Genomic DNA, 21,702 nt, shown 5'->3' on the forward strand with positions numbered 1-21,702 from the left:
ACCTGCCATGTAAAGGAGCTGGCGCATCCAGTAAATGGAGAGGTGGCTGCACATGTGCGTCTTTCTCCATTCACTTCCAGGGGAGTAAGGCTGGATTCACACGAGCTTATTACGTCCGTAATGGACGGAACGTAATTTGGCCGCAAGTTCCGGACCGAACACACTGCAGGGAGCCGGGCTCCTAGCATCATAGTTATGTACGACGCTAGGAGTCCCTGCCTTGCTGCGGGACAACTGTCCCGTACTGTAATCATGTTTTCAGTACAGGACAGTTGTCCTGCAGAGAGGCAGGGACTCCTAGCGTCGTACATCACTATGATGCTAGGAGCCCGGCTTCCTGCAGTGTGTTCGGTCCGGGACTTGCGGCCGAATTACGTTCCGTCCATTACGGATGTAATATGCTCGTGTGAATCCAGCCTAACAGAAACACTTCCGAACTCTCATAGAGCAGAACGGAGAGAGACGTGCGGCCACATCTCTATTCATCATCCTCCTAGATGCAGCGATCAGTGGCCACCTCACCAGACGAGACCCCAGTTTTCCACATAAGAGAAGGATCCAGACAAGGAACCTGCACCTACCACAAATCTATGGCATGTCCACGAGATATGCCATAAATGTGAGTTGGGAATACTGCTTCAGGCTGGGTTCACACTGTGCGTTTTTATGCTTTTAACAGGCTTTTTTTTTTTAGGTTGATGAACTCCCATTGAAAGATCTAATTTATCTTTCAAAGACAAAACCGCATGTTATTACCGCAACAAAAACACAGTGTGAACTCCGCCTCAACCAGGTGTTGGAAGGCCAATATCCAAGAGCACACGACTTACACTGCAGAACCACAGCTGCCCACCATGACCTACACATAGGAGACCTGTAGGCAGTATAATGGAAACCATAGCAGATCCACCCAAATGTGCCGGACCAAATCACTGTCATGACAGGTCATCCTGCACAGGGGGACTACAAAGCAGATCACACACTTTTGACAAGTTTCCGGTTTGCGAACGTCAAAAAAAATATCGGAAGTCGTAATAATAGCAGGATCACATTACCCGGAAGTAATTACGGAGTCACGTCAGTGGGCGTTCCCGGATTATTATTTTTTCCATTGCGGGAAGTTTAAACTCTAGTTTATGCTGACTACACATCCAGGGTCATGGCCGCGGAATCCCAGAGCCTCCTGGAGAGGATCTCAGGCCGGATAGCTGGGGCTCAGCCCGTGAGTGAACACGCTGCTTCTATAGTGACGAAACAACACGTAGAGATCTATTGACGAGCGTCTACTGGCGTCCTGCACTCATTATCAGTCTATTGTATACTTAGCTGTTCCTATGTATATGTCTGCCTTCACCAGCTGCAGCACTAACGGGCACCCTTCTCCTGTCTCACCTCATGGCTATATTCTGTTATATTCCCTGTAGCCTGGCACCTCTATCATCTGAGCACTGCTGCTTGTAAAGGGAGAAATTCAGATACAAATACATACGATATTGTAATAATTTCTATAATTCTCTGCTATATTGATGCTTGGCTTCCCAGAAGTGTAACTATAATGCTCCTCTGTCCGGGAAATGCTTCCCTAACTCCATAGAATGTAAGCGGCGATGTCCAGCGTTGACACCATGTAGTCGCCCGTTCCTTATGGGCTTTTTCCGGCATGCATTGTGTCTGTGGCTCCTGTGTAGCAGCATGGTGATCTCCTCCTCCCATAGATCTGGCTCTACTTGTACATCTATGACATGAACCTCCCATACAATGAGAGGACGGACCTTGCTGTGTACTGACGGAGCCGTTGCGCATTCAAAAGCTTCATCCTGGCGGAGAACCACTTTTATATTTTGCTTTTTCATGACGGCCTGTTGCTTTTGCTCCTTAATACCAATACACGTGGCTAACAGCAGCTTGCATGTATGTACTTTTTTTAAAATGTTTGTGTTATTTTATTATATAGTGGTTGGTTTCTTTATTCTAGTCTTGGACAAGACAAAAGTCTGTTCCATCGATTCTGAGTCCAGAGGGCGATTACAGTCCCCAGCTGCCATCTTGTACTCAGGAGTTAGTCCTGACCGATTCAGATGAAAATACTCCCCCAAAACAGCTGTCCAATGAAAGCCAGAGGACCAAAGAAACAGGTATATGTAGCATTGAAGGGGGTGGGGTTAAAACATTAATCATCATAGGGCTGGGTGATTATGACCTAAATCAAAATCGTGATTAATTGAACATGTAACCGCGCTACGAACACAGAATAATTATTGAATTTTTTAGGCCACACCCCTATTTGCTTGCCATGCCATTGAATTAATATAGATCCCCTGAACCTGCTGTATACTACTGTATATAATATACCCCCTGACACTGCCCCCACACAGTAGAGTGCCTCCCCACACAGTAGAATGCCCCCATAGTGCCTCCCCACACAGTAGAATGCCCCCATAGTGCCTCCCCACACAGTAGAATGCCCCCATAGTGCCTCCCCACACAGTAGAATGCCCCCATAGTGCCTCCCCACACAGTAGAATGCCCCCATAGTGCCTCCCCACACGGTAGAATGCCCCCATAGTGCCTCCCCACACGGTAGAATGCCCCCATAGTGCCTCCCCACACGGTAGAATGCCCCCATAGTGCCTCCCCACACGGTAGAATGCCCCCATAGTGCCTCCCCACACGGTAGAATGCCCCCATAGTGCCTCCCCACACGGTAGAATGCCCCCATAGTGCCTCCCCACACGGTAGAATGCCCCCATAGTGCCTCCCCACACGGTAGCATGCCCCCATAGTGCCTCCCCACACGGTAGCATGCCCCCATAGTGCCTCCCCACACGGTAGCATGCCCCCATAGTGCCTCCCCACACGGTAGCATGCCCCCATAGTGCTCCCCACGCGGTATAATGCCCCTAGAGCTGCCCACCCCCGCGGTATAATGCCCCTAGAGCTGCCCACCCCCCGCGGTATAATGCCCCTAGAGCTGCCCCAATAGTGCCTAATCTAAATAATAAAATACCTATTCACCTAACCCCATTCCAACATGAGTGGAGGAGATCCCTCTGCTCCTCCGGCTCACCGCCTATTTTCATATTCTGCTCAACTTCTGCCATATACTGGCGTTTCAGGCATCCTATTGCTCCACGGTGTCCTCATTGCCCACCCAATTTTACTTCTTGTTTAGCCTCAATTCCTACATGTCACGGCGGGAAGATAGTGCCCACTCCAATGTTATATACACGGATGATGGGGGGTTATATACACGGATGATGGGGGGTTATATACACGGATGATGGGGGGTTATATACACGGATGATGGGGGGTTATATACACGGATGATGGGGGGTTATATACACGGATGATGGGGGGTTATATACACGGATGATGGGGGGTTATATACACGGATGATGGCGGACTGGTATATATAGGGATGATGGGGTCCCTGCCTGCAGAACCAGCCATTGACCCTGTATACAGGAATGATGGCTGGTATATACATGGATGATGGGGGTAATATACAGGGACCACAATCCTCCCTGTATATTATCCCACCAAACCTGTATATAACCCCTATCATTTGTGTATATACTATTGAGGCTGAACAAGAAGTAAATAGGGCGGACATTGAGGACACTATGGACCAAAAAGATGCCTGAAACGCCGGTATGTGGCAGAAGTGCAGCGGACTCTGTATATCAGCCGCTCACGGCTCGGCACAGACAGGCGTGCGGCTGATGTTACAAAGTGAATAGTAGAGCAGGGAACTAACTGCTCCCTGCTCTACTATAGAATGTAACTGCATCCTGAGAACGCAGATACAGTAGAAAATAGGGAAAAAAAATAATTGTACAAGTTGACGTTAGTTATCTGCACTGAATTTCGGTTTGTTTGTTTTTTTCCGATTAATTTCCCTGCTATAAATCACCTTTTTTAGTTTTTGGCTAGAGATTCACTTTAAATATTTGTTACTACATTATTGTATTTGTGACTTTTTTCAGAACCCAAACGTTCTCAGACAAGTAATCTCTCCAGCTCTGTGCATGAGAAGCCAAGGTAGCGTATTTATAAATGTGTGTCTGTGTGTTTTTTCTTCTCTAAACCTTGGGCCTCATTCGCACAAGCGTATCCGATGCACGCGCGTGAATCAGGTCCGTGTGTGTTGCGTTATGCAGCAGTGTGCTTTGCGAGGGGCATGCGTTATTCACGCACTCGCAAAGCGCATCATTTTTTAAAATTATTTTTTTCAACTGAATTGATGCGCAAATCACGCACCGCACACGCATGTGCATCCGTGTGCGGTGCGTGGTTTTCACGCACCCATTGACTTCAATAGGTGCGTGATAATGCACCAATATAGAACATTCAGTGAGTTTCACGCAGCGACTCTTGCTGCGTGAAAAATCACGCATGTGTGAATGGCCCCATTGAAATCAATGGGTCCGTGTGCTGTGCGTTGTTTCAACGCACAGCACACGGACGTGATTCACGCTCGTGTGAATGGGGCCTAAGGGAAATTTAGAGATCAATATTTAACTTTTGAAAAGAATTTGCGTCTGTATGGACCTGTAGTCAGTCTCTCAATGGAAGTCTGTAGGCACCTTCATCTAAGTCTCACAGACTTGCATTGGGAGACTGACCTCCATTTTCTACACCAGACGCTGTAGGTTTGAGGGAGTCAGAGTGGAGATCACCAGTAAACCAACACGCCTACCTTGCACCTCATCACATTTTCAAATGGGAAAGGGAGTGAAAAGTTTCTGAAGTGCTGCTTTATTTTGCTGTTTTACTTGGAGACTGGTGAGCTCAGCAGCCTCTAATTTAGGCCTGATTTACACGAGCGTGTGCGTTTTGTGCACGCAAAAAAACGCAGCGTTTTGCGTGCGCAAAAGGCACTTGACAGCTCCGTGTGTCATCAGTGTATGATACGCGGCTGCGTGAGTTTTGCGCAGCCGCCATCATAGAGATGAGGCTAGTCGACGTCAGTCACTGTCCAGGGTGCTGAAAGAGTTAACTGATCGGCAGTAACTCTTTCAGCACCCTCGACAGTGAATTCCGATCACCATATCGAATAACCTGTTTTTAAAAAAAAAAAAGAGGTTCGTACTTACCGAGAACTTCCCGGCCGTTGCCTTGGTGACGCGTCCTTGGTGACGCGCCTCTCGACATCTGGCCCCACCTCCCTGGATGACGCGGCAGTCCATGTGACCGCTGCAGCCTGTGCTTGGCTTGTGATTGGCTGCAGCTGTCACTTGGACTGAATTGTCATCCCGGGAGGTCAGACTGGAGGAAGAAGCCGGGAGTTATCGGTAAGCCAGAACTTTTTTTTTTTTTTTTTTTCTACACGTTCACGTATATTGGGATCGGAAGTCACTGTCCAGGGTGCTGAACCAGTTTAACTCTTTCAGCACCCTGGACAGTGACTGTCTCCTGCCGGGTTCGGTCAAAACGAGTTTGGCCGAACCCGGTGAAGTTCGGTTCGCTCATCTCTAAGACACTAAGTTCGGATGTTTGTAAACAGAAAAGCACGTGGTGCTTTTCTGTTTACATTCAGTTTGACAGCTCTTGCTCGAATCACGCAGTTCGCACGGAAGTGCTTCCGTGCGACCTTCGTGGTTTTCGTGATGCGCGAAAAACGCACGATTATAGAACATGTCGTGAGTTTTACGCAACGCACTCGCGCTGCGCAAAATTCACGCATTGTCTGCACTGCCCCATAGAGTAATATAGGTGCGTACGACACGCGTGAAAAGCACGCGCGTCGCACGCGCGTATATTACGCTCGTGTAAATGAGGCCTAAAAGGGGTTGTCCATGTTGGGGACTGTCTTTTTTTTTTTTTTTTTTTTTTTTTAATATATATATTTTTTTTTTAATATATATTTTTTTTTATACTGATGACCTATCCACTGGATAGGTCATTAGTATATAATCGGTGGCGGTCCCAGACCCCGCACCGATCAGCTGTTCCGGCTGCCTTTGGGGTGCCGGAAGCTGAAGGCTCCGACCAATATATAGCAGCCGTCCTGCAGTTCTGCTCCTATTCTAATGAATAGGAGCAGAGCTGCGGTAACCCAGCACGACCGATTATGAAATTGCTTGTCTTTTCTCCTTAGAGCAGTCACCACGCCTTGGCCATCAATTCCGCACCTACTCTCTCTGGTGCTAATGACGAGCAGATTACCGTTTTACACGAGGGGATTTACCACTGACAAACTAATTTTTAGGTCATCATAAAAGATTAAATCAATCACAAACCAGAAATGTCTTGCTGATCGAGCAATCGCTGCTCACATTGCCCAAGGATTGCTATTTTTTTTTTAAATTTATATTACAAAATTTTGCACAATGATTGCCGTAAGGGTGAATTTACATGCTGCAACATAAATGAGTGAATAAACACTTCTATTCACTGTTACTGGAGTGCTGCCATTTTTAAATACATATGTTTTCATGCACGCTATTGCAGTATTGTATTGTTGTGCGCTACAGACTCGCTTATGTTGTATAACTAGAATGTTTAAATAATATATAACACTTGGCATCTGTTACAACCCCACCAGTTAGCAGGCATAATTCACCCATAATCTGTGGAGGAGTACCTAGTCACTATTAGCAGTGTATGTACTTACTCTACGTACCATCCCACCAGGTTAATGTCGTTTGATGGATTGCTACCCAAAATCTGATATCTCACTTACCAAACCTGTTTCAGGATTTTAATGTGTACCTCCTGCAAAAAAAAAAAAAAAAAAGAATTTTGGCCGTCTTCCTGGATGCTTATGTGGAATAACTGAGCAGGTTTTCTCTTTTAAAAACAACTTTTTGCTCTAGACTTTTCCTGCTTTAATCTTTTATGACATGAAGTATTTGCTCTTAAGGTACTGTTTTTTTTATTTTATTTTTTGCCCCTGGACACACAAAGGGTTCTTACTTTCCCTCTTTCCAGTCTCCTTGCCAGTCAATGATTTTGGCAGAACCCTCCCTCTTGAGGTGACACACGACCTGTTTGTCAAACCGTGTGCCACAGGTTGTGCAATAAAACAGACCGCTGTTGCAATCTCTTTCAATACCGTAACAAGGTCTTGGTTACAGCCATTTGATGCTGGTTGTATACTGTTGGTCTCAAGATGATGTTTACTGTTTTGGGCACTTCATGCATGAGAGAGCCCCCCCTACATCCACGTAGTATCCCCTCTTTGCTGCTCTTAATGCAGACATGTTACAGAGCTTCTCCAGACTATGCATAACGGACACATGGATGGATAATGAATTTACATGAGTAGAAACGCTGATATTACATTGCTTTCCTCTACTTGTATACACTAACAGATCATGCTAATGGTCACCTATGGCCTATTCTACTTTTCTAGGTCCTGTGTGGTCATAACGGATTCCAGTGATGAAGAGTTTGAGAAATGTATGTGATTTATTAGTTTTACATATTATAATAAACACATTAAGTATATCGAAGTTGTTTCCAACTGCGCAGCTATTTTAGGATTTGAGCGGTGTAGACAATAAATTATGTACCTAGAAACCATCAACAAGCAGGCCTGTTTACAAATGTTACTAGTATTCTTATTTATTATTTATTATTTCTGTTATTTAGATATTTTGGTGCCCAAAAGGTGTGATGTCCTGAATGGGTTGTCGGTTCAATAGCACCCAACTGCTACACAGCTTGTTGACCTCTAAAACACCACTGAAGCTTGGCTTAACGCGAGCATATAAATAATCTGAATACCTATCGTGTGTGAATGAGTCATGCTGCAGAGGGGTCTAACAGCTCCTACAAAAGAACTAGAGCCAAATGTACCCACAAGTCCAAGTAATAATTAAATTCTTCTTATTAAAGGGGTTATCTGTAATGTCGGGGTAGGGAGACACAGGTGAGCCCTAATCTACCCGCCACTCAGTCCCTGCCTACTTGCAACAACCCGCCCTAGGCGACGGGGTACAACTGGGCGACGGTCCCTACACTCAATAGGTGCACGACAGACAAACAGACAAGGGTACAAAGAAGCCGGAGAAATGGGGAAGTTGCCCACGGGAACACCGTGAGCAACAAGCGAGGTGAACGAGCCGAGTCAAACCAGGAGATGAGCGAGGTACAAAAACGCAGAGCAGAAGAGTGGTCAGTAAAGACAAGGTCAATAACGAGCAGAGGGTCAGTAGTTCAAGAAGCTGCAGCAGGGCCAGGAAACCAGCAGAGAAGAATCACAAGCAAAGGAGGAACAGGAAAGGCAAGTATAAATAGACAGAGGGCGGGAGCTAGCTCCGTCTGGCCAGGCTGCGATAGGCTCTCCCACTCCTAAGCCTGCCATCCTGGGTGGTGGAAGATGGAGTCAGTCTCACAGACATAGAAGCAGGTGCAGACTGATTACCTATGGGCGTTGACACAGAAGCGGTGTCTGGCAGATCCTTTACATTATCAGTTAAAAATATTTCAATAGTGGCGTTTTGGACAAATAATACACTTACTAATAGAACAGATGCCCAGAAGCTGAACTTCAGTCAGGCGATGCACTGGCCGCTGTTCACATCTAGGTGCAGTGACATATATTCTAGCCACCATTCGAACATATTGCAGGAATTTGAGACTTCTGTAAAATCAGGTGGTTTGTCTCCTATTAAAAAGATGGTTGCATACATGGGTATATCTGTGTTTATATTACCAGTTAACTAGTCGCCTTATGGAGTCCCAAAATAATTGTATCCGTGGTCAAGACTACGAGATATGAAGGGTATTGCCTATTATTACGCCCTAAAGCAGAGAGGGGAAACTGCATTGTAGATTTGGTGTAACCTAGATGGAACCAGGTCTGTTCTGTGCAATGTTTTTGGGTTCCATTAAGGTTACTTGCCAGCTGCCCTTACTGATCAAAGCACAGCATTCATGCCACTGTGTGAGTGGCAATACTATTAAACCGGTCTCCCAATTGTACTTAATGTTTTGTTTGAAGAGAGGATGGAGTTCATACATATGTGTGTATGTATATATATCATTTATTAAATTAAATGAGTTGGCGATTTTGAACTGCTGAAAGAGCGATAAAGAGGAGGGCATACCTTTTTGTCTTGGTCATTCAAATTGCATGTTCGCGAAAACCAGTGTTTAATTCCCCCAGTGCCGCAATTGCAAGTACCACTGAGAGAGGGCTTGATGTATAAGTTCTCCGGCACTGCACACTGCTAACCCTCTACCACTGCTCTGAGTGACCGCTCTAGCGGTCACCTGATTGGCCGCTAGAACAGTCACTCAGAGCAGTGTGTGGCACTTGCGACCGCCATCCCGGAAGAATCAAATGTCTGAGGCAAAAGGTATGTTTACAATGCCCCCCCCCCCCTCCCGTATATCGCTCTGTGATCAGTTTTGGCATGTCAAAATGCTGACCGATTCCTTTTTAAAGAGAGAGCACCTTTGGCCATGGCCCCGTAAAGGTATTTCTGTAGATAGTAAAGAAATTTCAAGTGGAAGGATCTAATATGTTGATTAAGAAGTCTGAGTTGGCCTTTTTTTTTATTTTATTTTTTAAAGAGAACCTTTCACCTCCCCATACATGTACCGCATGTAATGGGCAGGGCTGCACAAACCCTGGGGCACTTTAAATTTTTTTCTACCCTCCTCCGTTATTTAGATATTGGTGCCGTTATATTTGGCGCCCGATATTCAAATAACCCCCTGAACTGTCACTGGGGTTTGTAATGGCAATGGGGCCTGTTACTATGGCTGTGACATTGTCCAATCAGATACGGACAGTGTTAGGGTATGTTCACACGGCGGGGGTCCGTAACGGCTGAAATTACGGGGATGTTTCAGCCTGAAAACATCCCCGTAATTTCAGCCGTACCGGCATGTGCAGGCGCTTGAACGCCGCGTCAATTACGGCCGTAATTAGCGCTGCTATTCATTGGAGTCAATGAATAGCGGCTCCAATTACGGCCAAAGAAGTGACAGGTCACTTCTTTGACGCGGGCGTCTATTTGCGCGCCGTCATTTGACAGCGGCGCGTAAATATACGCCTCGTGTGAACAGACAAACGTCTGCCCATTGCTTTCAATGGGCAGATGTTTGTCAGCGCTATTGAGGCGCTATTTTCAGACGTAATTCGGGGCAAAAACGCCCGAATTACGTCCGTAAATAGGCCGTGTGAACATACCCTTACAGCAACAGTGAGGATAGAAGAGAGAGAATGTGCACGCTCAAGATCAGTCTTCTGCCGAACTGGCAAGGGGGCGTGTCACTGCTACGGACAGTGTAAGAGCTGTGGAGAGGGGAGCGTGCATGCGCGCTCTCCCCTCTTTAGCTCTTGAAAGAGATCAGTCTATTACTTTGTCTGCTGAACTGGCAAGGGGGTGTGTCTCTGCTACTGACAATGTAAGAGCTGGAGAGAGGATGCGCGCTCTCTTCTTCAGAGCTTGCACTGTTCGTAGCAGAGACACGCCCCCTTGCCAGTTCGGCAGATAAAGTACAGGACTGATCTCTCGCAAGGGCTGAGGAGAGCGTGCATGCGCGCTCGCTCTCCAGCTCTTGCACAGTTTGTAGCAGTGGCACGCCCCCTTGCCAGTTCGGCAGATAAAGTACAGGACTGATCTCTCGCAAGGGCTGAGGAGAGCGTGCATGCGTGCTCGCTCTCCAGCTCTTGCACAGTTTGTAGCAGTGGCACGCCCCCTTGCCAGTTCGGTAGAAGACTGATCTTGACAGCTGAAGAGTGAGAGCGTGCGCGCGTGCGCACACTCTGTCCTCGCTTTTGCTGTAACAATATCCGTATCTTATTGTACGGTGTCACAGCCATAGTAACACACCCCATTAACAGTTCAGGGGGTTATTTAAATATTGGGCGCCAAATATAACGGCACCGATCTCTAAATAGCGGAGGAGGGTAGAAAAAAAATATAAAGTGCTCCAGGGTTTGTGCATCCCTGCCCATTATGTGCTGCACTCAGCTGCACATATATGGGGAGGTGAAAGGTTCTCTAAGTGCTAAGCTTCAGATTATTGATTAAAGTTTTTAAAGTTTTTGTCTGATTATTTTGAATTTTATTTCTTATATAGTTTTAACACAACTGAAAACGCCAAAAACCTCATCAAAGAAACTTTGGGATAAGCAGAGCAATAGGTATGGTTAAAAATACATGTTCTCCAAGGCTGAATGTATGATGGACCCCATATATAACCATATATTCCACATCTAACTCATTTCTGGATTTTTATTTGTGAAGTGAATGATATTTTTGTGCAATGCCAGGAATTTGTGAGGAAAAAGAAAACCTGTGTGCACATTTTGTACAGTACAGGCGGCCCATACGTTTCTATGGGCGCCAAATTGCTTATCCATTCCCCACAGATTTGTAATGCATCCACGTGCATTCACTCTCCCCTCCTGCTATTTTCTATATTATTAGAAGTACTTTTTAATATCTGATGGGGTTTGTGAACCATTACAGAGCACCTGCAGGCAAGGAAAAGGAAAGTACTGCTGGAAGGGGAAGAAAATGATACCTTCCCTTAAGATATATGACAAAGTTTTATATTCACATGTACTACTGGTTCATGGAAAAAATATGACTCGTGTTTACTCTGCTATATAAACTTCCCCTGCAGTGTTTCTATATAGGGTTAAAAGCCACTATTGAAAAGCATTTTCTTTTTAATATAAATAGGTCCAAAATTCTGTGCTGAATATTTTCCTAATATAAGCCAGAATTTTATCATCTAGCTTTATCTTTGCAGGGGATTTGAAGCTCTATCAGAAATAGGGATCTCCATCTGCGGTAAACATGTAATAAGAAATGAATCACCAAAGAATGTTAGAGCTAAAAATGTGTGGACATTCACTTTAAGTACAATTTATAATTCACCTACTCCAGCGCTGCCAACCCCAACCAGTGCAACATTTCAGTACAACATTTAGAGGTATATTTTGCCAAAAAACCCTAAATTAATTTTTGGGCTGAGCGATTAAGACCTAAATCACGATTAATTGAACATGTAACCTAGATTACGGTTAATGAATAATTTTCAAGCCACACCTCATTATGCATGCCATGCCATTGAATTTATATATCCCATGAGCCTGTTGTATATAATAGGCACTCCACGCCGTATCATGCCCCCACAGCGACACTCCACGCCGTATCATGCCCCCACAGCGACACTCCACGCCGTATCATGCCCCCACAGCGGCCCTCCACGCCGTATCATGCCCCCACAGCGGCCCTCCACGCCGTATCATGCCCCCACAGCGGCCCTCCACGCCGTATCATGCCCCCACAGCGGCCCTCCACGCCGTATCATGCCCCCACAGCGGCCCTCCACGCCGTATCATGCCCCCACAGCGGCCCTCCACGCCGTATCATGCCCCCACAGCGGCCCTCCACGCCGTATCATGCCCCCACAGCGGCCCTCCACGCCGTATCATGCCCCCACAGCGGCCCTCCACGCCGTATCATGCCCCCACAGCGGCCCTCCACGCCGTATAATGCCCACAATGGTGCCTAGTAAAAAAAATAAACTACATACTCCCCTAACCCCGTTCCAGGATGCAGATACAGTTAAAACCGAGGGAAAAAAAATGAAATGCGCAAGATGACTTCTGTTATCTGCGCTGAATTTTAGTTTAGTTTCTTTTTTTTTTTCTTCGATTTAATTGCCCAGCCCTAACTTATTGTATTGTAAATATTCAATATGGTGTCTACCAGACTTGAGAGAATTTTTATTTTCCCAAGGGCTGGAGGAATGCTAGTGACCTATTTGATACATAAGCAGCACTCGTGTATCCAGGTCTTCTCTAGGAAAGTGTTTGCTGTTACGCAGTGTTCCCATTTTAGCAAGTGGAGTATTTTAACTGCAAACGTATATGTATGTGTATTTTTTTTTATTTTTTTCCATTTTTGGTTCTGGTATGTGTTTTTTAATCTATCAATGTTGTTTTTACAGTGTAAAGAATTTCATAGCGGATTCAGATGAGGATGACTTTGATTCAATTTTTTCTAAAAGTGAGAGAAAATCTAACAATAAAAATGGTAGGCAATGTTTGTTTTCTAGTTGCGTGTGTTAATGGAATTAGACTAATGGTCAGGTCCTCACTATTATCTGTTATTCACAGGAATCAAGGCATCTGATGTACAATCTGAAAGATCTCGGGGCGACGTTGCTGCTTTTCAGTGGGATTCTCCAGTGTTCCTAAGTGACAGTGATGATTCCATAGTAATTAAAAGTACATGGCGTGACCGATCGAGAACAAACCATAATATTACAACTGATACTGTACGTAAATCAAAGTCTGTGAGAAAAAATGTCAAGGAAAACACTCCTGAAACAAACAACTTGGGTAGACAAGAAACAGAAAAATGGGCAGCTGGGCATCAACCCAAGTTCTCTACTCCTGGGAGCTCTGATGAGGAGTTTGCGTGTCTAATAGACCGCATTAAAAACCGGACAAAGAACCAAACCCCTAGTTCAACCACAAGTAAAATCAAACCAAAGACTGCTGCAACAGGTCAGCTATTGAAATTGTGGATTAATTTAGGAAGGAACATGTGTTAAGCTGCTGTTTTAAAGGAACCCTCTTGTCAGAACTGATACATTATGATATACTAAGTCAATAGCTCTTAAGAGGTTGGTTCCCGTCACAGGGATTTTATCTTTGCTGTTCTTTAAATTTCTGTGTCATGCACTGCCCTCTGAAGCCCTGCATGAGGCGTAACCGTGTATACGTTTTGCCTGGAGTGGTCCTTTGAAGATTTTTTTTTATGCCCACAGTGAGCATGGGGAGAACTATTTGTCATTGTCTATGGAAACGATATAATATCTGTAGATACATTTTCCAGGAAACAAATTTCGCTAATATATATATATATATCTCTCTTTCTTGTTGGGCAGGGAGAATACACACCTAGTGTGGGCTTGTAAGGGTATCATATGCACTAGAATTTCCCAAGTTTAAAGTATTCCTTAAAGGGAACTAATCGGCAAAACTCTGGTACCTCCGTTCTTGCTATCTGGGCGTTCCAGCTGTTGGATCCCCACTGATCTATCCACTGAATAGGTGATAAATGTTAGATTAAAAGTGCTTTTAGGCTGAAATACCATTTTTAAAGGCGTTGTCTAGGATTAGAAAAACATTATTTATTTTTCCCAAAAAACTGCACCACTGTCCACAGGTTATGTTGTACTGCACCTCCGCCCCATTCAGTTCAATGGAGCAGAGATGCAATACCAGACCGAACCCATACACAGGTGTGGCACCTTTGGAAGAAAGCAGCTATGCTTTTCTAGTCCTGGACCAACCCTGCAGCAGCCTCTTCAATGTTTTTCCAAATCACCTTTTTTTTTTTTTTGTGAGAAGAGTAGTGGGAATCCCACCAATTAGATATTTATTGCATATTCTATAGAAATCCCATAATTGTCAGTTGTCTGAATGTCCCTTTAAAGACTATAAAATCCTTTTGTGTATTCATATGTTAGTAATGTACACAGATGGTCCCTCTTTGGGAAGTCCTCAAAGCATGAACAGTTGGGAGTTTTTCAGCAGTGGACACGGTAGACAAACAAGGGAGTAGTCATTTGGGCATCAACCCATGTTCTTTACACCTGCTTCAACCATGGTAAAGTCAAAGACTGCTGAAACAGGATTTGGGAAGTGCTGCTTTGTCAATTTTGTTGTCTTCATTGACAGAACCAGCAAAATTACCATGCTTTGATCTAACGAACACGAAGCAAAGGAAACCCAAATCGGAGACAGACCTATTCTCAAGTCCATATTTCTCGAAAGACAAAGTTATGAAGGATTCCATCCATTGCATGGAGAGAACCCCTGCAGAGAAAACGTGAGTCACCATGTTATGAGCGCTATTTAGAGCTTGTAGATATGCAGACCGGTACCTCGCTGCTGCTTGGTAGGGGCAGGAAGTTATGGGGATAAAAGGCTTATCAGGGGTGTAGTTTAGGGGGTGCAGAGGTAGCAGTCACATGTGGGCATCAGGGAACCCAAAAGCCTCTCTGCCAAATAAGACCAGTATTAGAAATGTTATGGGGGGCTGTTAGAGATTTTGAATTGGAACCCAGCAGCTTCAAGCTGCGCCTCTGAGGTTGAATGATGGAATACATGTTTTGTGTCTGAAATGTTCTTTGCTATTCTTTTACCAGGAGACATCTGTGTAAAGTAGAGGGCTGCTTCCTCCAAGATCTTTCATGTTCAACATCCATATATGTGAAGAGTTTCAAGCAGAAAAAACATGAGTTGACAACACGATTGTACAGTCTTTACAACCTAACAATATTTGAGCAGAAGGTATCCGGTTTCCGAACAATGGATTTTATAAACACACACATACAAAATATCTCATGTAGTAGCAATATGTACTCTTTCCTTGCTGGAGAATCCCATTCCTCTGTTTCTTCTTCTCTTTTGAGAAGTTATCTGGCTATTTAGTAGAGCTGCATGGTCCCTTCCATCTTATTGGCATTGAACTGTATAATGCTTATTGAATCATATAAAGCTACCGAAATACCGTACGGAAAAATACACACCTGGTTTCTCATCTTTAGACAAAGTATAATATTCTACAAAAGGAACCTGAGCACTCGCATAATAGTCTTTTTAATTAGTACGCCTTTTATTTTAGAAACATGTTGTTCAACATACGTTTAAAAAGTAACTGCTTACACTTGAAACCTGAATAAGTCATCTTGAAGAAACAATCACGGCCACAATAAATTACTAAAATTCACCCTCAGTCTTTCACATTGTTGTTGAGGACTAGCCCATTAGCTGTGGAACTATTAGAATTCAGACACATTAATACATTTCTGTACATTGACTGCTTGTTTTAAGGGATTGTCCTGTTTAGAAAATACATTTTCATAACCCTATTATGTAATTTTGAGTTAATAGAGGGGGGGGGGGTCTTCTGTTCACGATCCTCATCTCTCGGGCAGAGAGTGGAGAGTTGTATTTCACAGACAAGCATTCAATTTGAATGTGAACTGTGTAATGCTTAATTTCCCCTTTTGTGGCTGCATGCAAACTGAACACTTACTGCCATGTTTCCCCGTAGAGTACAGGTGATTGCAAAGGGGCGCTTTGTGATCTGTTTATTGTCAAGTGACCCTTGTAACAAGTAGGGATTGTCCAAAGCATGTAACCACTGTAAGGTCCTTAAGGCCCTTTTACACGGGCCAATGATTGGGCAAGCGAGCACTCATACGAACACTCGTTCCCGATCATTGTACTTGTGTAAATACGCTTGCAAACGCTCGTTCATTGGCTGATCGGATCGTTTAAGCAGCACAAAATATTTGTTGGCCGTGCATCTCCGATCACATTATAGCAACAATCGCTCGTCCCCATACATTACTGATCATAGCTCCTTGTGAAAAGAGCAAACAAGCCGATCAACGAGCTGTCTTGTTGATCGTCACTTTTTTTTTTTTTTTTACGGCCCATTTTGGACAGTATAAAAGGATCCTTACTATAGCATGCTTGTTTAAGCTAGTCCTATCCAAAACCTAAGTTATTGATTAGGCGATTGTCACAGCAGAGCCATGTGAACAGCCCTGATTTTCGCTGACGTGATGATGCTATACCTGCTTCCTGTATTCTCGAAGCTATAGCCCCCTTCCCCATTCTACATTTTGTTTTATTTTAATTTCCTACTATATCGTTTTTATTTTGACCTTACTTTTCTTCAGCTTCCTGAGAATTTGGAAATAACTTGGAATAAAAAGATGAGAAAGACAGCTGGTTACTGTGTTACTGGGCAGAAAAGGCAGACATTGGAGCGATATGCCAGGATAGAGTTATCTGAGAAAGTTTGCGATTCTGCAGGTATGTTTCTAATATAGCATTTTCAGGATAAGAAACGCCTGCATAAACATATGGTAGTTTGCTTCTACTTTGTAAAGTGATCTTTGTCTTTAGATCGACTTCGAGATACGTTAATCCATGAAATTTGTCACGCTGCCACTTGGCTTCTTAATGGAGTAAGAGATGGGCATGGGCAGTACTGGAAATTTTATGCTCGAAAGGCCACACTTCTACACCCTGAGTTACCAATGGTTAGTCGATGTCATTCATATGAAATCAATTACAAGTTCACCTACGAATGCTCACGCTGCAAAAACACGTAAGTTGCAAATTTGAATGCACTTCTAGACTTACCAATTGTACTAGTGTTTTGTATTTCTGCCTTCATGGTGGATTTTTTTTTTTGAACATTTACCGACCTCTCAGATTAGTTGTTTTAGAGTAAAGAATAGGGGCGCAACTGATTCTATTGCCTAATTTTCAAGCTTTATTTTGCTGGTTTAGTAAATTTATACTTTTAGGAATTACTTTTAACATTTGCCTAAAATATAGTAAGTAAAACAATTTTAGAGAGGTAGACTTGCCGGGCTTTATCCATAACTCCCGTGGAAGTGAATGAAGAGAGCTGCACACATGCATGACTACATCTGCATTTACAGTCTGTCTGGATGCAGCTGCTGGTCTCCGCCTTACCAGATCGGACAGGGTTGGGGGACCCCAGTTATCCAGATAGGTGTGGGTCCCACCTCTGGAGCCTGCACCTATGTCCTAGATGAGAAAACCACTTTAATGAAATTGTTTGCAGTCAAGGTCCTCGATGTGCATCTCAAAACAGCAACAAAATGCTTTTACCATAAAAGTGTTTGATACAATATGTTGAAAGTTTTCGAGGGTTTGTCTGAAGTTGCAACAAGTCATTGATTCCTCCAAGAGAAATTCAATTTTCGATTAAATTATTTTCTTACACAGTTCTGCAGATTTGATATTGGTTAGCCGTATCTGTTTACTGATTGTCAAAACTTGATAAAGCTTTGAATTATGACAAAAGTTCCCCACAGGTCAAGTTTTGGCTTATAAATACTAATGCAATATACTGACCTATATACTGCTTTGTGAAAGTGGCTCTAAGCCCATTGAATCCTGCCTTCATTGGAGGCAGCGGGTTGAAGTAGTCAATAGACAAAGCTCAGAATACTTAAGATGGTTTTACATGGACAGATATCGCCTGTTTTTACCACCCCTTAAAATGAGCGCCTAATGACAATACAGCTTGTCAATCGGCGCTTGTTTGCTTCCTTCAAACGGATCGTTTAGTATGGGAATGAAGGGTCGCTGCTGCAATCGTTCATCCCCATACATTTGCATCATGTCGTCAGCACATCTCCCTCTTTACATAGGGAGAAGTGCTGCTGACTAATGTCCATTTTTTTTGGCCGTATAAAAGATGTGATCAGCTGATGAATGAGCATTTGCTGGTTTATCGGCTGATTTTTTTTTTTTTGATCTATGCTGAACCTATTGGCTTTCGTTTTTTGTTCCAGGAATTTTACAACAAAATGGCTGTTTTATTCCACATTTGAGATTACTATTTAGGCATTAAAAGTCCATAGGTTTACGAGCAGGCACAAAATATTATGTTTTTGCTCATCTACCAGCTATGTGGAACAGCACCTGAATACAACATTCTCTTACCCAAGACACTTGCCTAGTTTGTGCCTGCTAACAAACCATCTTTCTCTCATCCTAGAATTGGACGTCATTCAAAATCTCTAGACACAGAAAAGTTTGTATGTTCTTTATGTAAAGGCAAGCTCGTTCTACAGACCTCCACCCGAAAAGATGGTAGTCCCGCTGTCCATCAGATTACTCCATTTGCCAAATTTGTTAAAGAGAACTATGGGTCTACAAAGAAAGAAATTGCTGGAATGAGTCACGTGGAAGTGATGCGAAAACTTAGTGCTGATTTTTCCACTAAAGCAAAAATTTCTAATTGAATTCATTGTGAATGTGAACGTGTCCTTAATGTGAAGTTCTGTCTTAATGACCAGACTGACCACCTGCTTAGATTAATTTAACAGAATGAATTGTGTGGAATTGTCATATGAATGTGCGTTTTACGTCTGTGAGTCTTTTTGTAGCAATCTGTAGCCTTACTGTTTAGGGTTTGTGTTTTTCTCTTTTTTACATGTAATAAAACATTTTTTTTATATAATTTTTTTTAAAAATTCTTTTACAGTTTTCTGAATTGGGTTCACATAAAGACAGTCTGCAGCTGCAGAACAAGAAAACTTGGCTATAAGACAAAGTTTGGTCAAAATAGAGAGCACGAAGTTTATATTAATGCCTATGCATTTAGAATAGGATGTCCTAAAAGCTCCTGTAGGTGTAATGTGAAGGTGTCCCAATACTTGTCCATACGTTATCCGATGATCACATTTGTGGAATTTGTGAGCTCGGACCAACAGTGATTTCCAAAATGAAAAGACTACAGGCCTCTACAGAATGCCTGAACAAATTTGCTTCTCCTCCAAGAGTTACTGGAAATCTCTGATAAATCGTCTAAGCAAAGCTACATTAACGTGAATTTATGTGTTGAATGCTTTAGAATTTTTTTTAATAATGAAGATTGGGCACATGTTCGTGTCATGCATACAGCCGTATTACGGCTGCGTTCTAAGGAGCTGTGATATGCCGCACATAGAGGGGCATGGAGCCTTACTGTGCCTCCATATGCCGGCTGGGCATATAATAGATATATGTATATAACTTACATCTTGTTTTAAAATCTAAAAACAAGTGTAAAAAATATGCCAAAGCAGAAATCTGGAAAAATACCTTTTTCATGCCTCTCAACATAAATCTTGGGATATATTGAGCCGTAATATGAGAGATCTGCTACTCCGTCCTTGCATCAACAGTTGTACCCCTTTGCGGCTAAAGGGAAATCTAGAACAACGGTCGGTAACAAAAAACAAGGCACAATATGGCGTGAAGGTGCGTCATGCGTCCTAAGTTACACAACATATCTGCTCAACCTTCTAGCGCAGTGATTTCTAACCTGTGGGTCTCCAGCTGTTGCAAAACTACAGGTTCCAGGAGGCCTGCATCTTTGGAGCATGCTGAGGGTTGTAGTTTTGCATCAGCCATAGAGCCAGAAGTTGGAGACCACTGCTCTGGCCTAAACGCTGAAACAAAGTCAGAAGAACATCTTCACATTTCATATAACATCACACCTGAAGAGCGTGTCATTAGTATGTGAGTGTATTCTCGTTTGGCTCAAAAATAATTTGTCAACCCATATGAATGATCTTAAAACGTTCTGTAACATAATAACAATTAGTAAATACTGTATGAGCATTAGACAGGAGACCGCCAAGTACATTGGATGAACTTCTGCAATGCCCTTTTCACCTCCTGGTTCCTTAGACTGTAAATTATAGTGTTTAGAAGTGGTGTCGCCACAGATGGGAATAAAGAGACCATTTTATTAAGAAACTTTATTTCCACTAGTTGGTCTTAGACCTCGTTTACACGAGCGTATTATACGCGCGTGCGGCGCGCGTGCTTTTCACGCGTGTCGTACGCACCTATAATAGTCTATGGGGCTGTTTAGACGATGCGTGTATTTTGCGCTGCGTGAGTGCGTTGCGTAAAACTCACGACATGTTCTATATTCTTGCGTTTTTCACGCAACACGCACCCATTGACTTCAATGGGTGCGTGAAAACAACGCATGCCACACGGACGGTCCTGCGTTGCATGCGCGAAAAACACGCAAGAGCTGTTATGTCCATTCTAATTAGTCTATAAAGCTACACAAAGCTTCTCCAAACCAGGAAGTGCCTGCCTTTCAAGTGCGAGGGGGCAAGACTAGCCAGTGCCAGCAGAGTTGTCTGGGGATATTTTGGAGTGTTTCTCACAGCCACATACTACAGCCATGCCGCGCGGGATGGATGTGGAGCGCCTCATACTTTTTATCCAGGAGCATCCAGCGATATGGGATAACAGATGTGAGGAGTATCACAACAGGACGGTGAAGGAGGACGCATGGGAGTTGGTGGCCAAAAACCTCTTTGGGCAAGAGTGGGAGACAGGCCGAACCCGTGACCGCACTCGGTTGGGTGAGTACCTGGCATTTTCTGTCAATGCCTGTCATGCCTATAGAAAACCTGGGCCCTGTATGTGTATTGCGCACATGAGCACGAGAAACTTTGGTGGAGCAGGTGCTTCCCCACGTCCCACCGCATTGCCATTGCAGGGCCCTTCATTTTGTAGTGAGAGGTGATAGTTCTGATGGCGTGTTTTGTTTTTGTTACATACACCAGTCCAAGATATCAAGACACGGTGGCGGAGCTGCCGTGATCAATTCAGGCGAGAGATGGGTGACAAGGGACGCAGCGGAGATGGGGCATCTCGCAAACGGCCCTACATTTATACGAAACAGCTGATGTTCCTGAAGGACATCATGGATATGCGCACGTAAGCATTTATGTCGTTGCATGAGTGTACTGTGTGTTTGGCCAGGTCCTGTCTGTCAACGTGTTGTTGTGGGCATTGTTAGATTTTGTACTCATAATTTTTTGCCTCCTTGTAGAACCACCGACAATTTGGAGGATACAGCAGAGGAGACTGACGTGGGGGAGTCTGTGGCCGAAGCCCCTGCTCCCAATATCCTGCCACCCAGCCCCGAGCCGACACCCCAGGAGCCCGCACCAGGCCAGTCCGAACGGCCGGTTGGCTCGCCAGCCCAGGAGCGGCCCGTGCGAGCCCGCAGTCGGCGTGTTCGTGCCCCACAGCCCTCCACATCTGCCCAGGTGGATACGCGGGTACTCGAGTATTTGAGGCGAGCCGCAGAGGAGGATGGCAATGATGCCTTTGGCCGCAGCATTGTGCCCCTCCTACGC

General features: G+C 44.1%; 1 protein-coding gene across 1 annotated transcript; it reads left to right on the forward strand.

Annotated features, from left to right (window-relative positions):
* Nucleotides 1-1,065: 1,065 nt before the first annotated feature.
* On the forward strand, nucleotides 1,066-18,979 carry GCNA (germ cell nuclear acidic peptidase). Its single transcript, XM_075834303.1, has 12 exons — nucleotides 1,066-1,222; nucleotides 1,976-2,135; nucleotides 3,987-4,041; nucleotides 7,358-7,404; nucleotides 11,044-11,107; nucleotides 12,928-13,013; nucleotides 13,097-13,489; nucleotides 14,669-14,819; nucleotides 15,139-15,283; nucleotides 16,684-16,819; nucleotides 16,913-17,117; nucleotides 18,546-18,979. The coding sequence occupies exons 1-12, from the start codon at nucleotides 1,160-1,162 to the stop codon at nucleotides 18,790-18,792; spliced, it is 1,752 nt and encodes a 583-aa protein (XP_075690418.1). The 5' UTR covers nucleotides 1,066-1,159; the 3' UTR covers nucleotides 18,793-18,979.
* Nucleotides 18,980-21,702: the final 2,723 nt, after the last annotated feature.

The sequence above is a fragment of the Rhinoderma darwinii genome, chromosome 8, assembly GCF_050947455.1.
Source record: "Rhinoderma darwinii isolate aRhiDar2 chromosome 8, aRhiDar2.hap1, whole genome shotgun sequence".
Taxonomy (NCBI): Eukaryota; Metazoa; Chordata; class Amphibia; order Anura; family Rhinodermatidae; genus Rhinoderma; species Rhinoderma darwinii.

Bases quoted from the DNA above. Each gene is read 5' to 3' on its own strand.
- GCNA (XM_075834303.1), top strand. From the start codon at position 1,160: ATGGCCGCGGAATCCCAGAGCCTCCTGGAGAGGATCTCAGGCCGGATA. The intron at 13,014-13,096 runs GTAGGCAATGTT...TGTTATTCACAG, and splicing joins AAAATCTAACAATAAAAATG to GAATCAAGGCATCTGATGTA. The intron at 14,820-15,138 runs GTGAGTCACCAT...TTCTTTTACCAG, and splicing joins AGAACCCCTGCAGAGAAAAC to GAGACATCTGTGTAAAGTAG.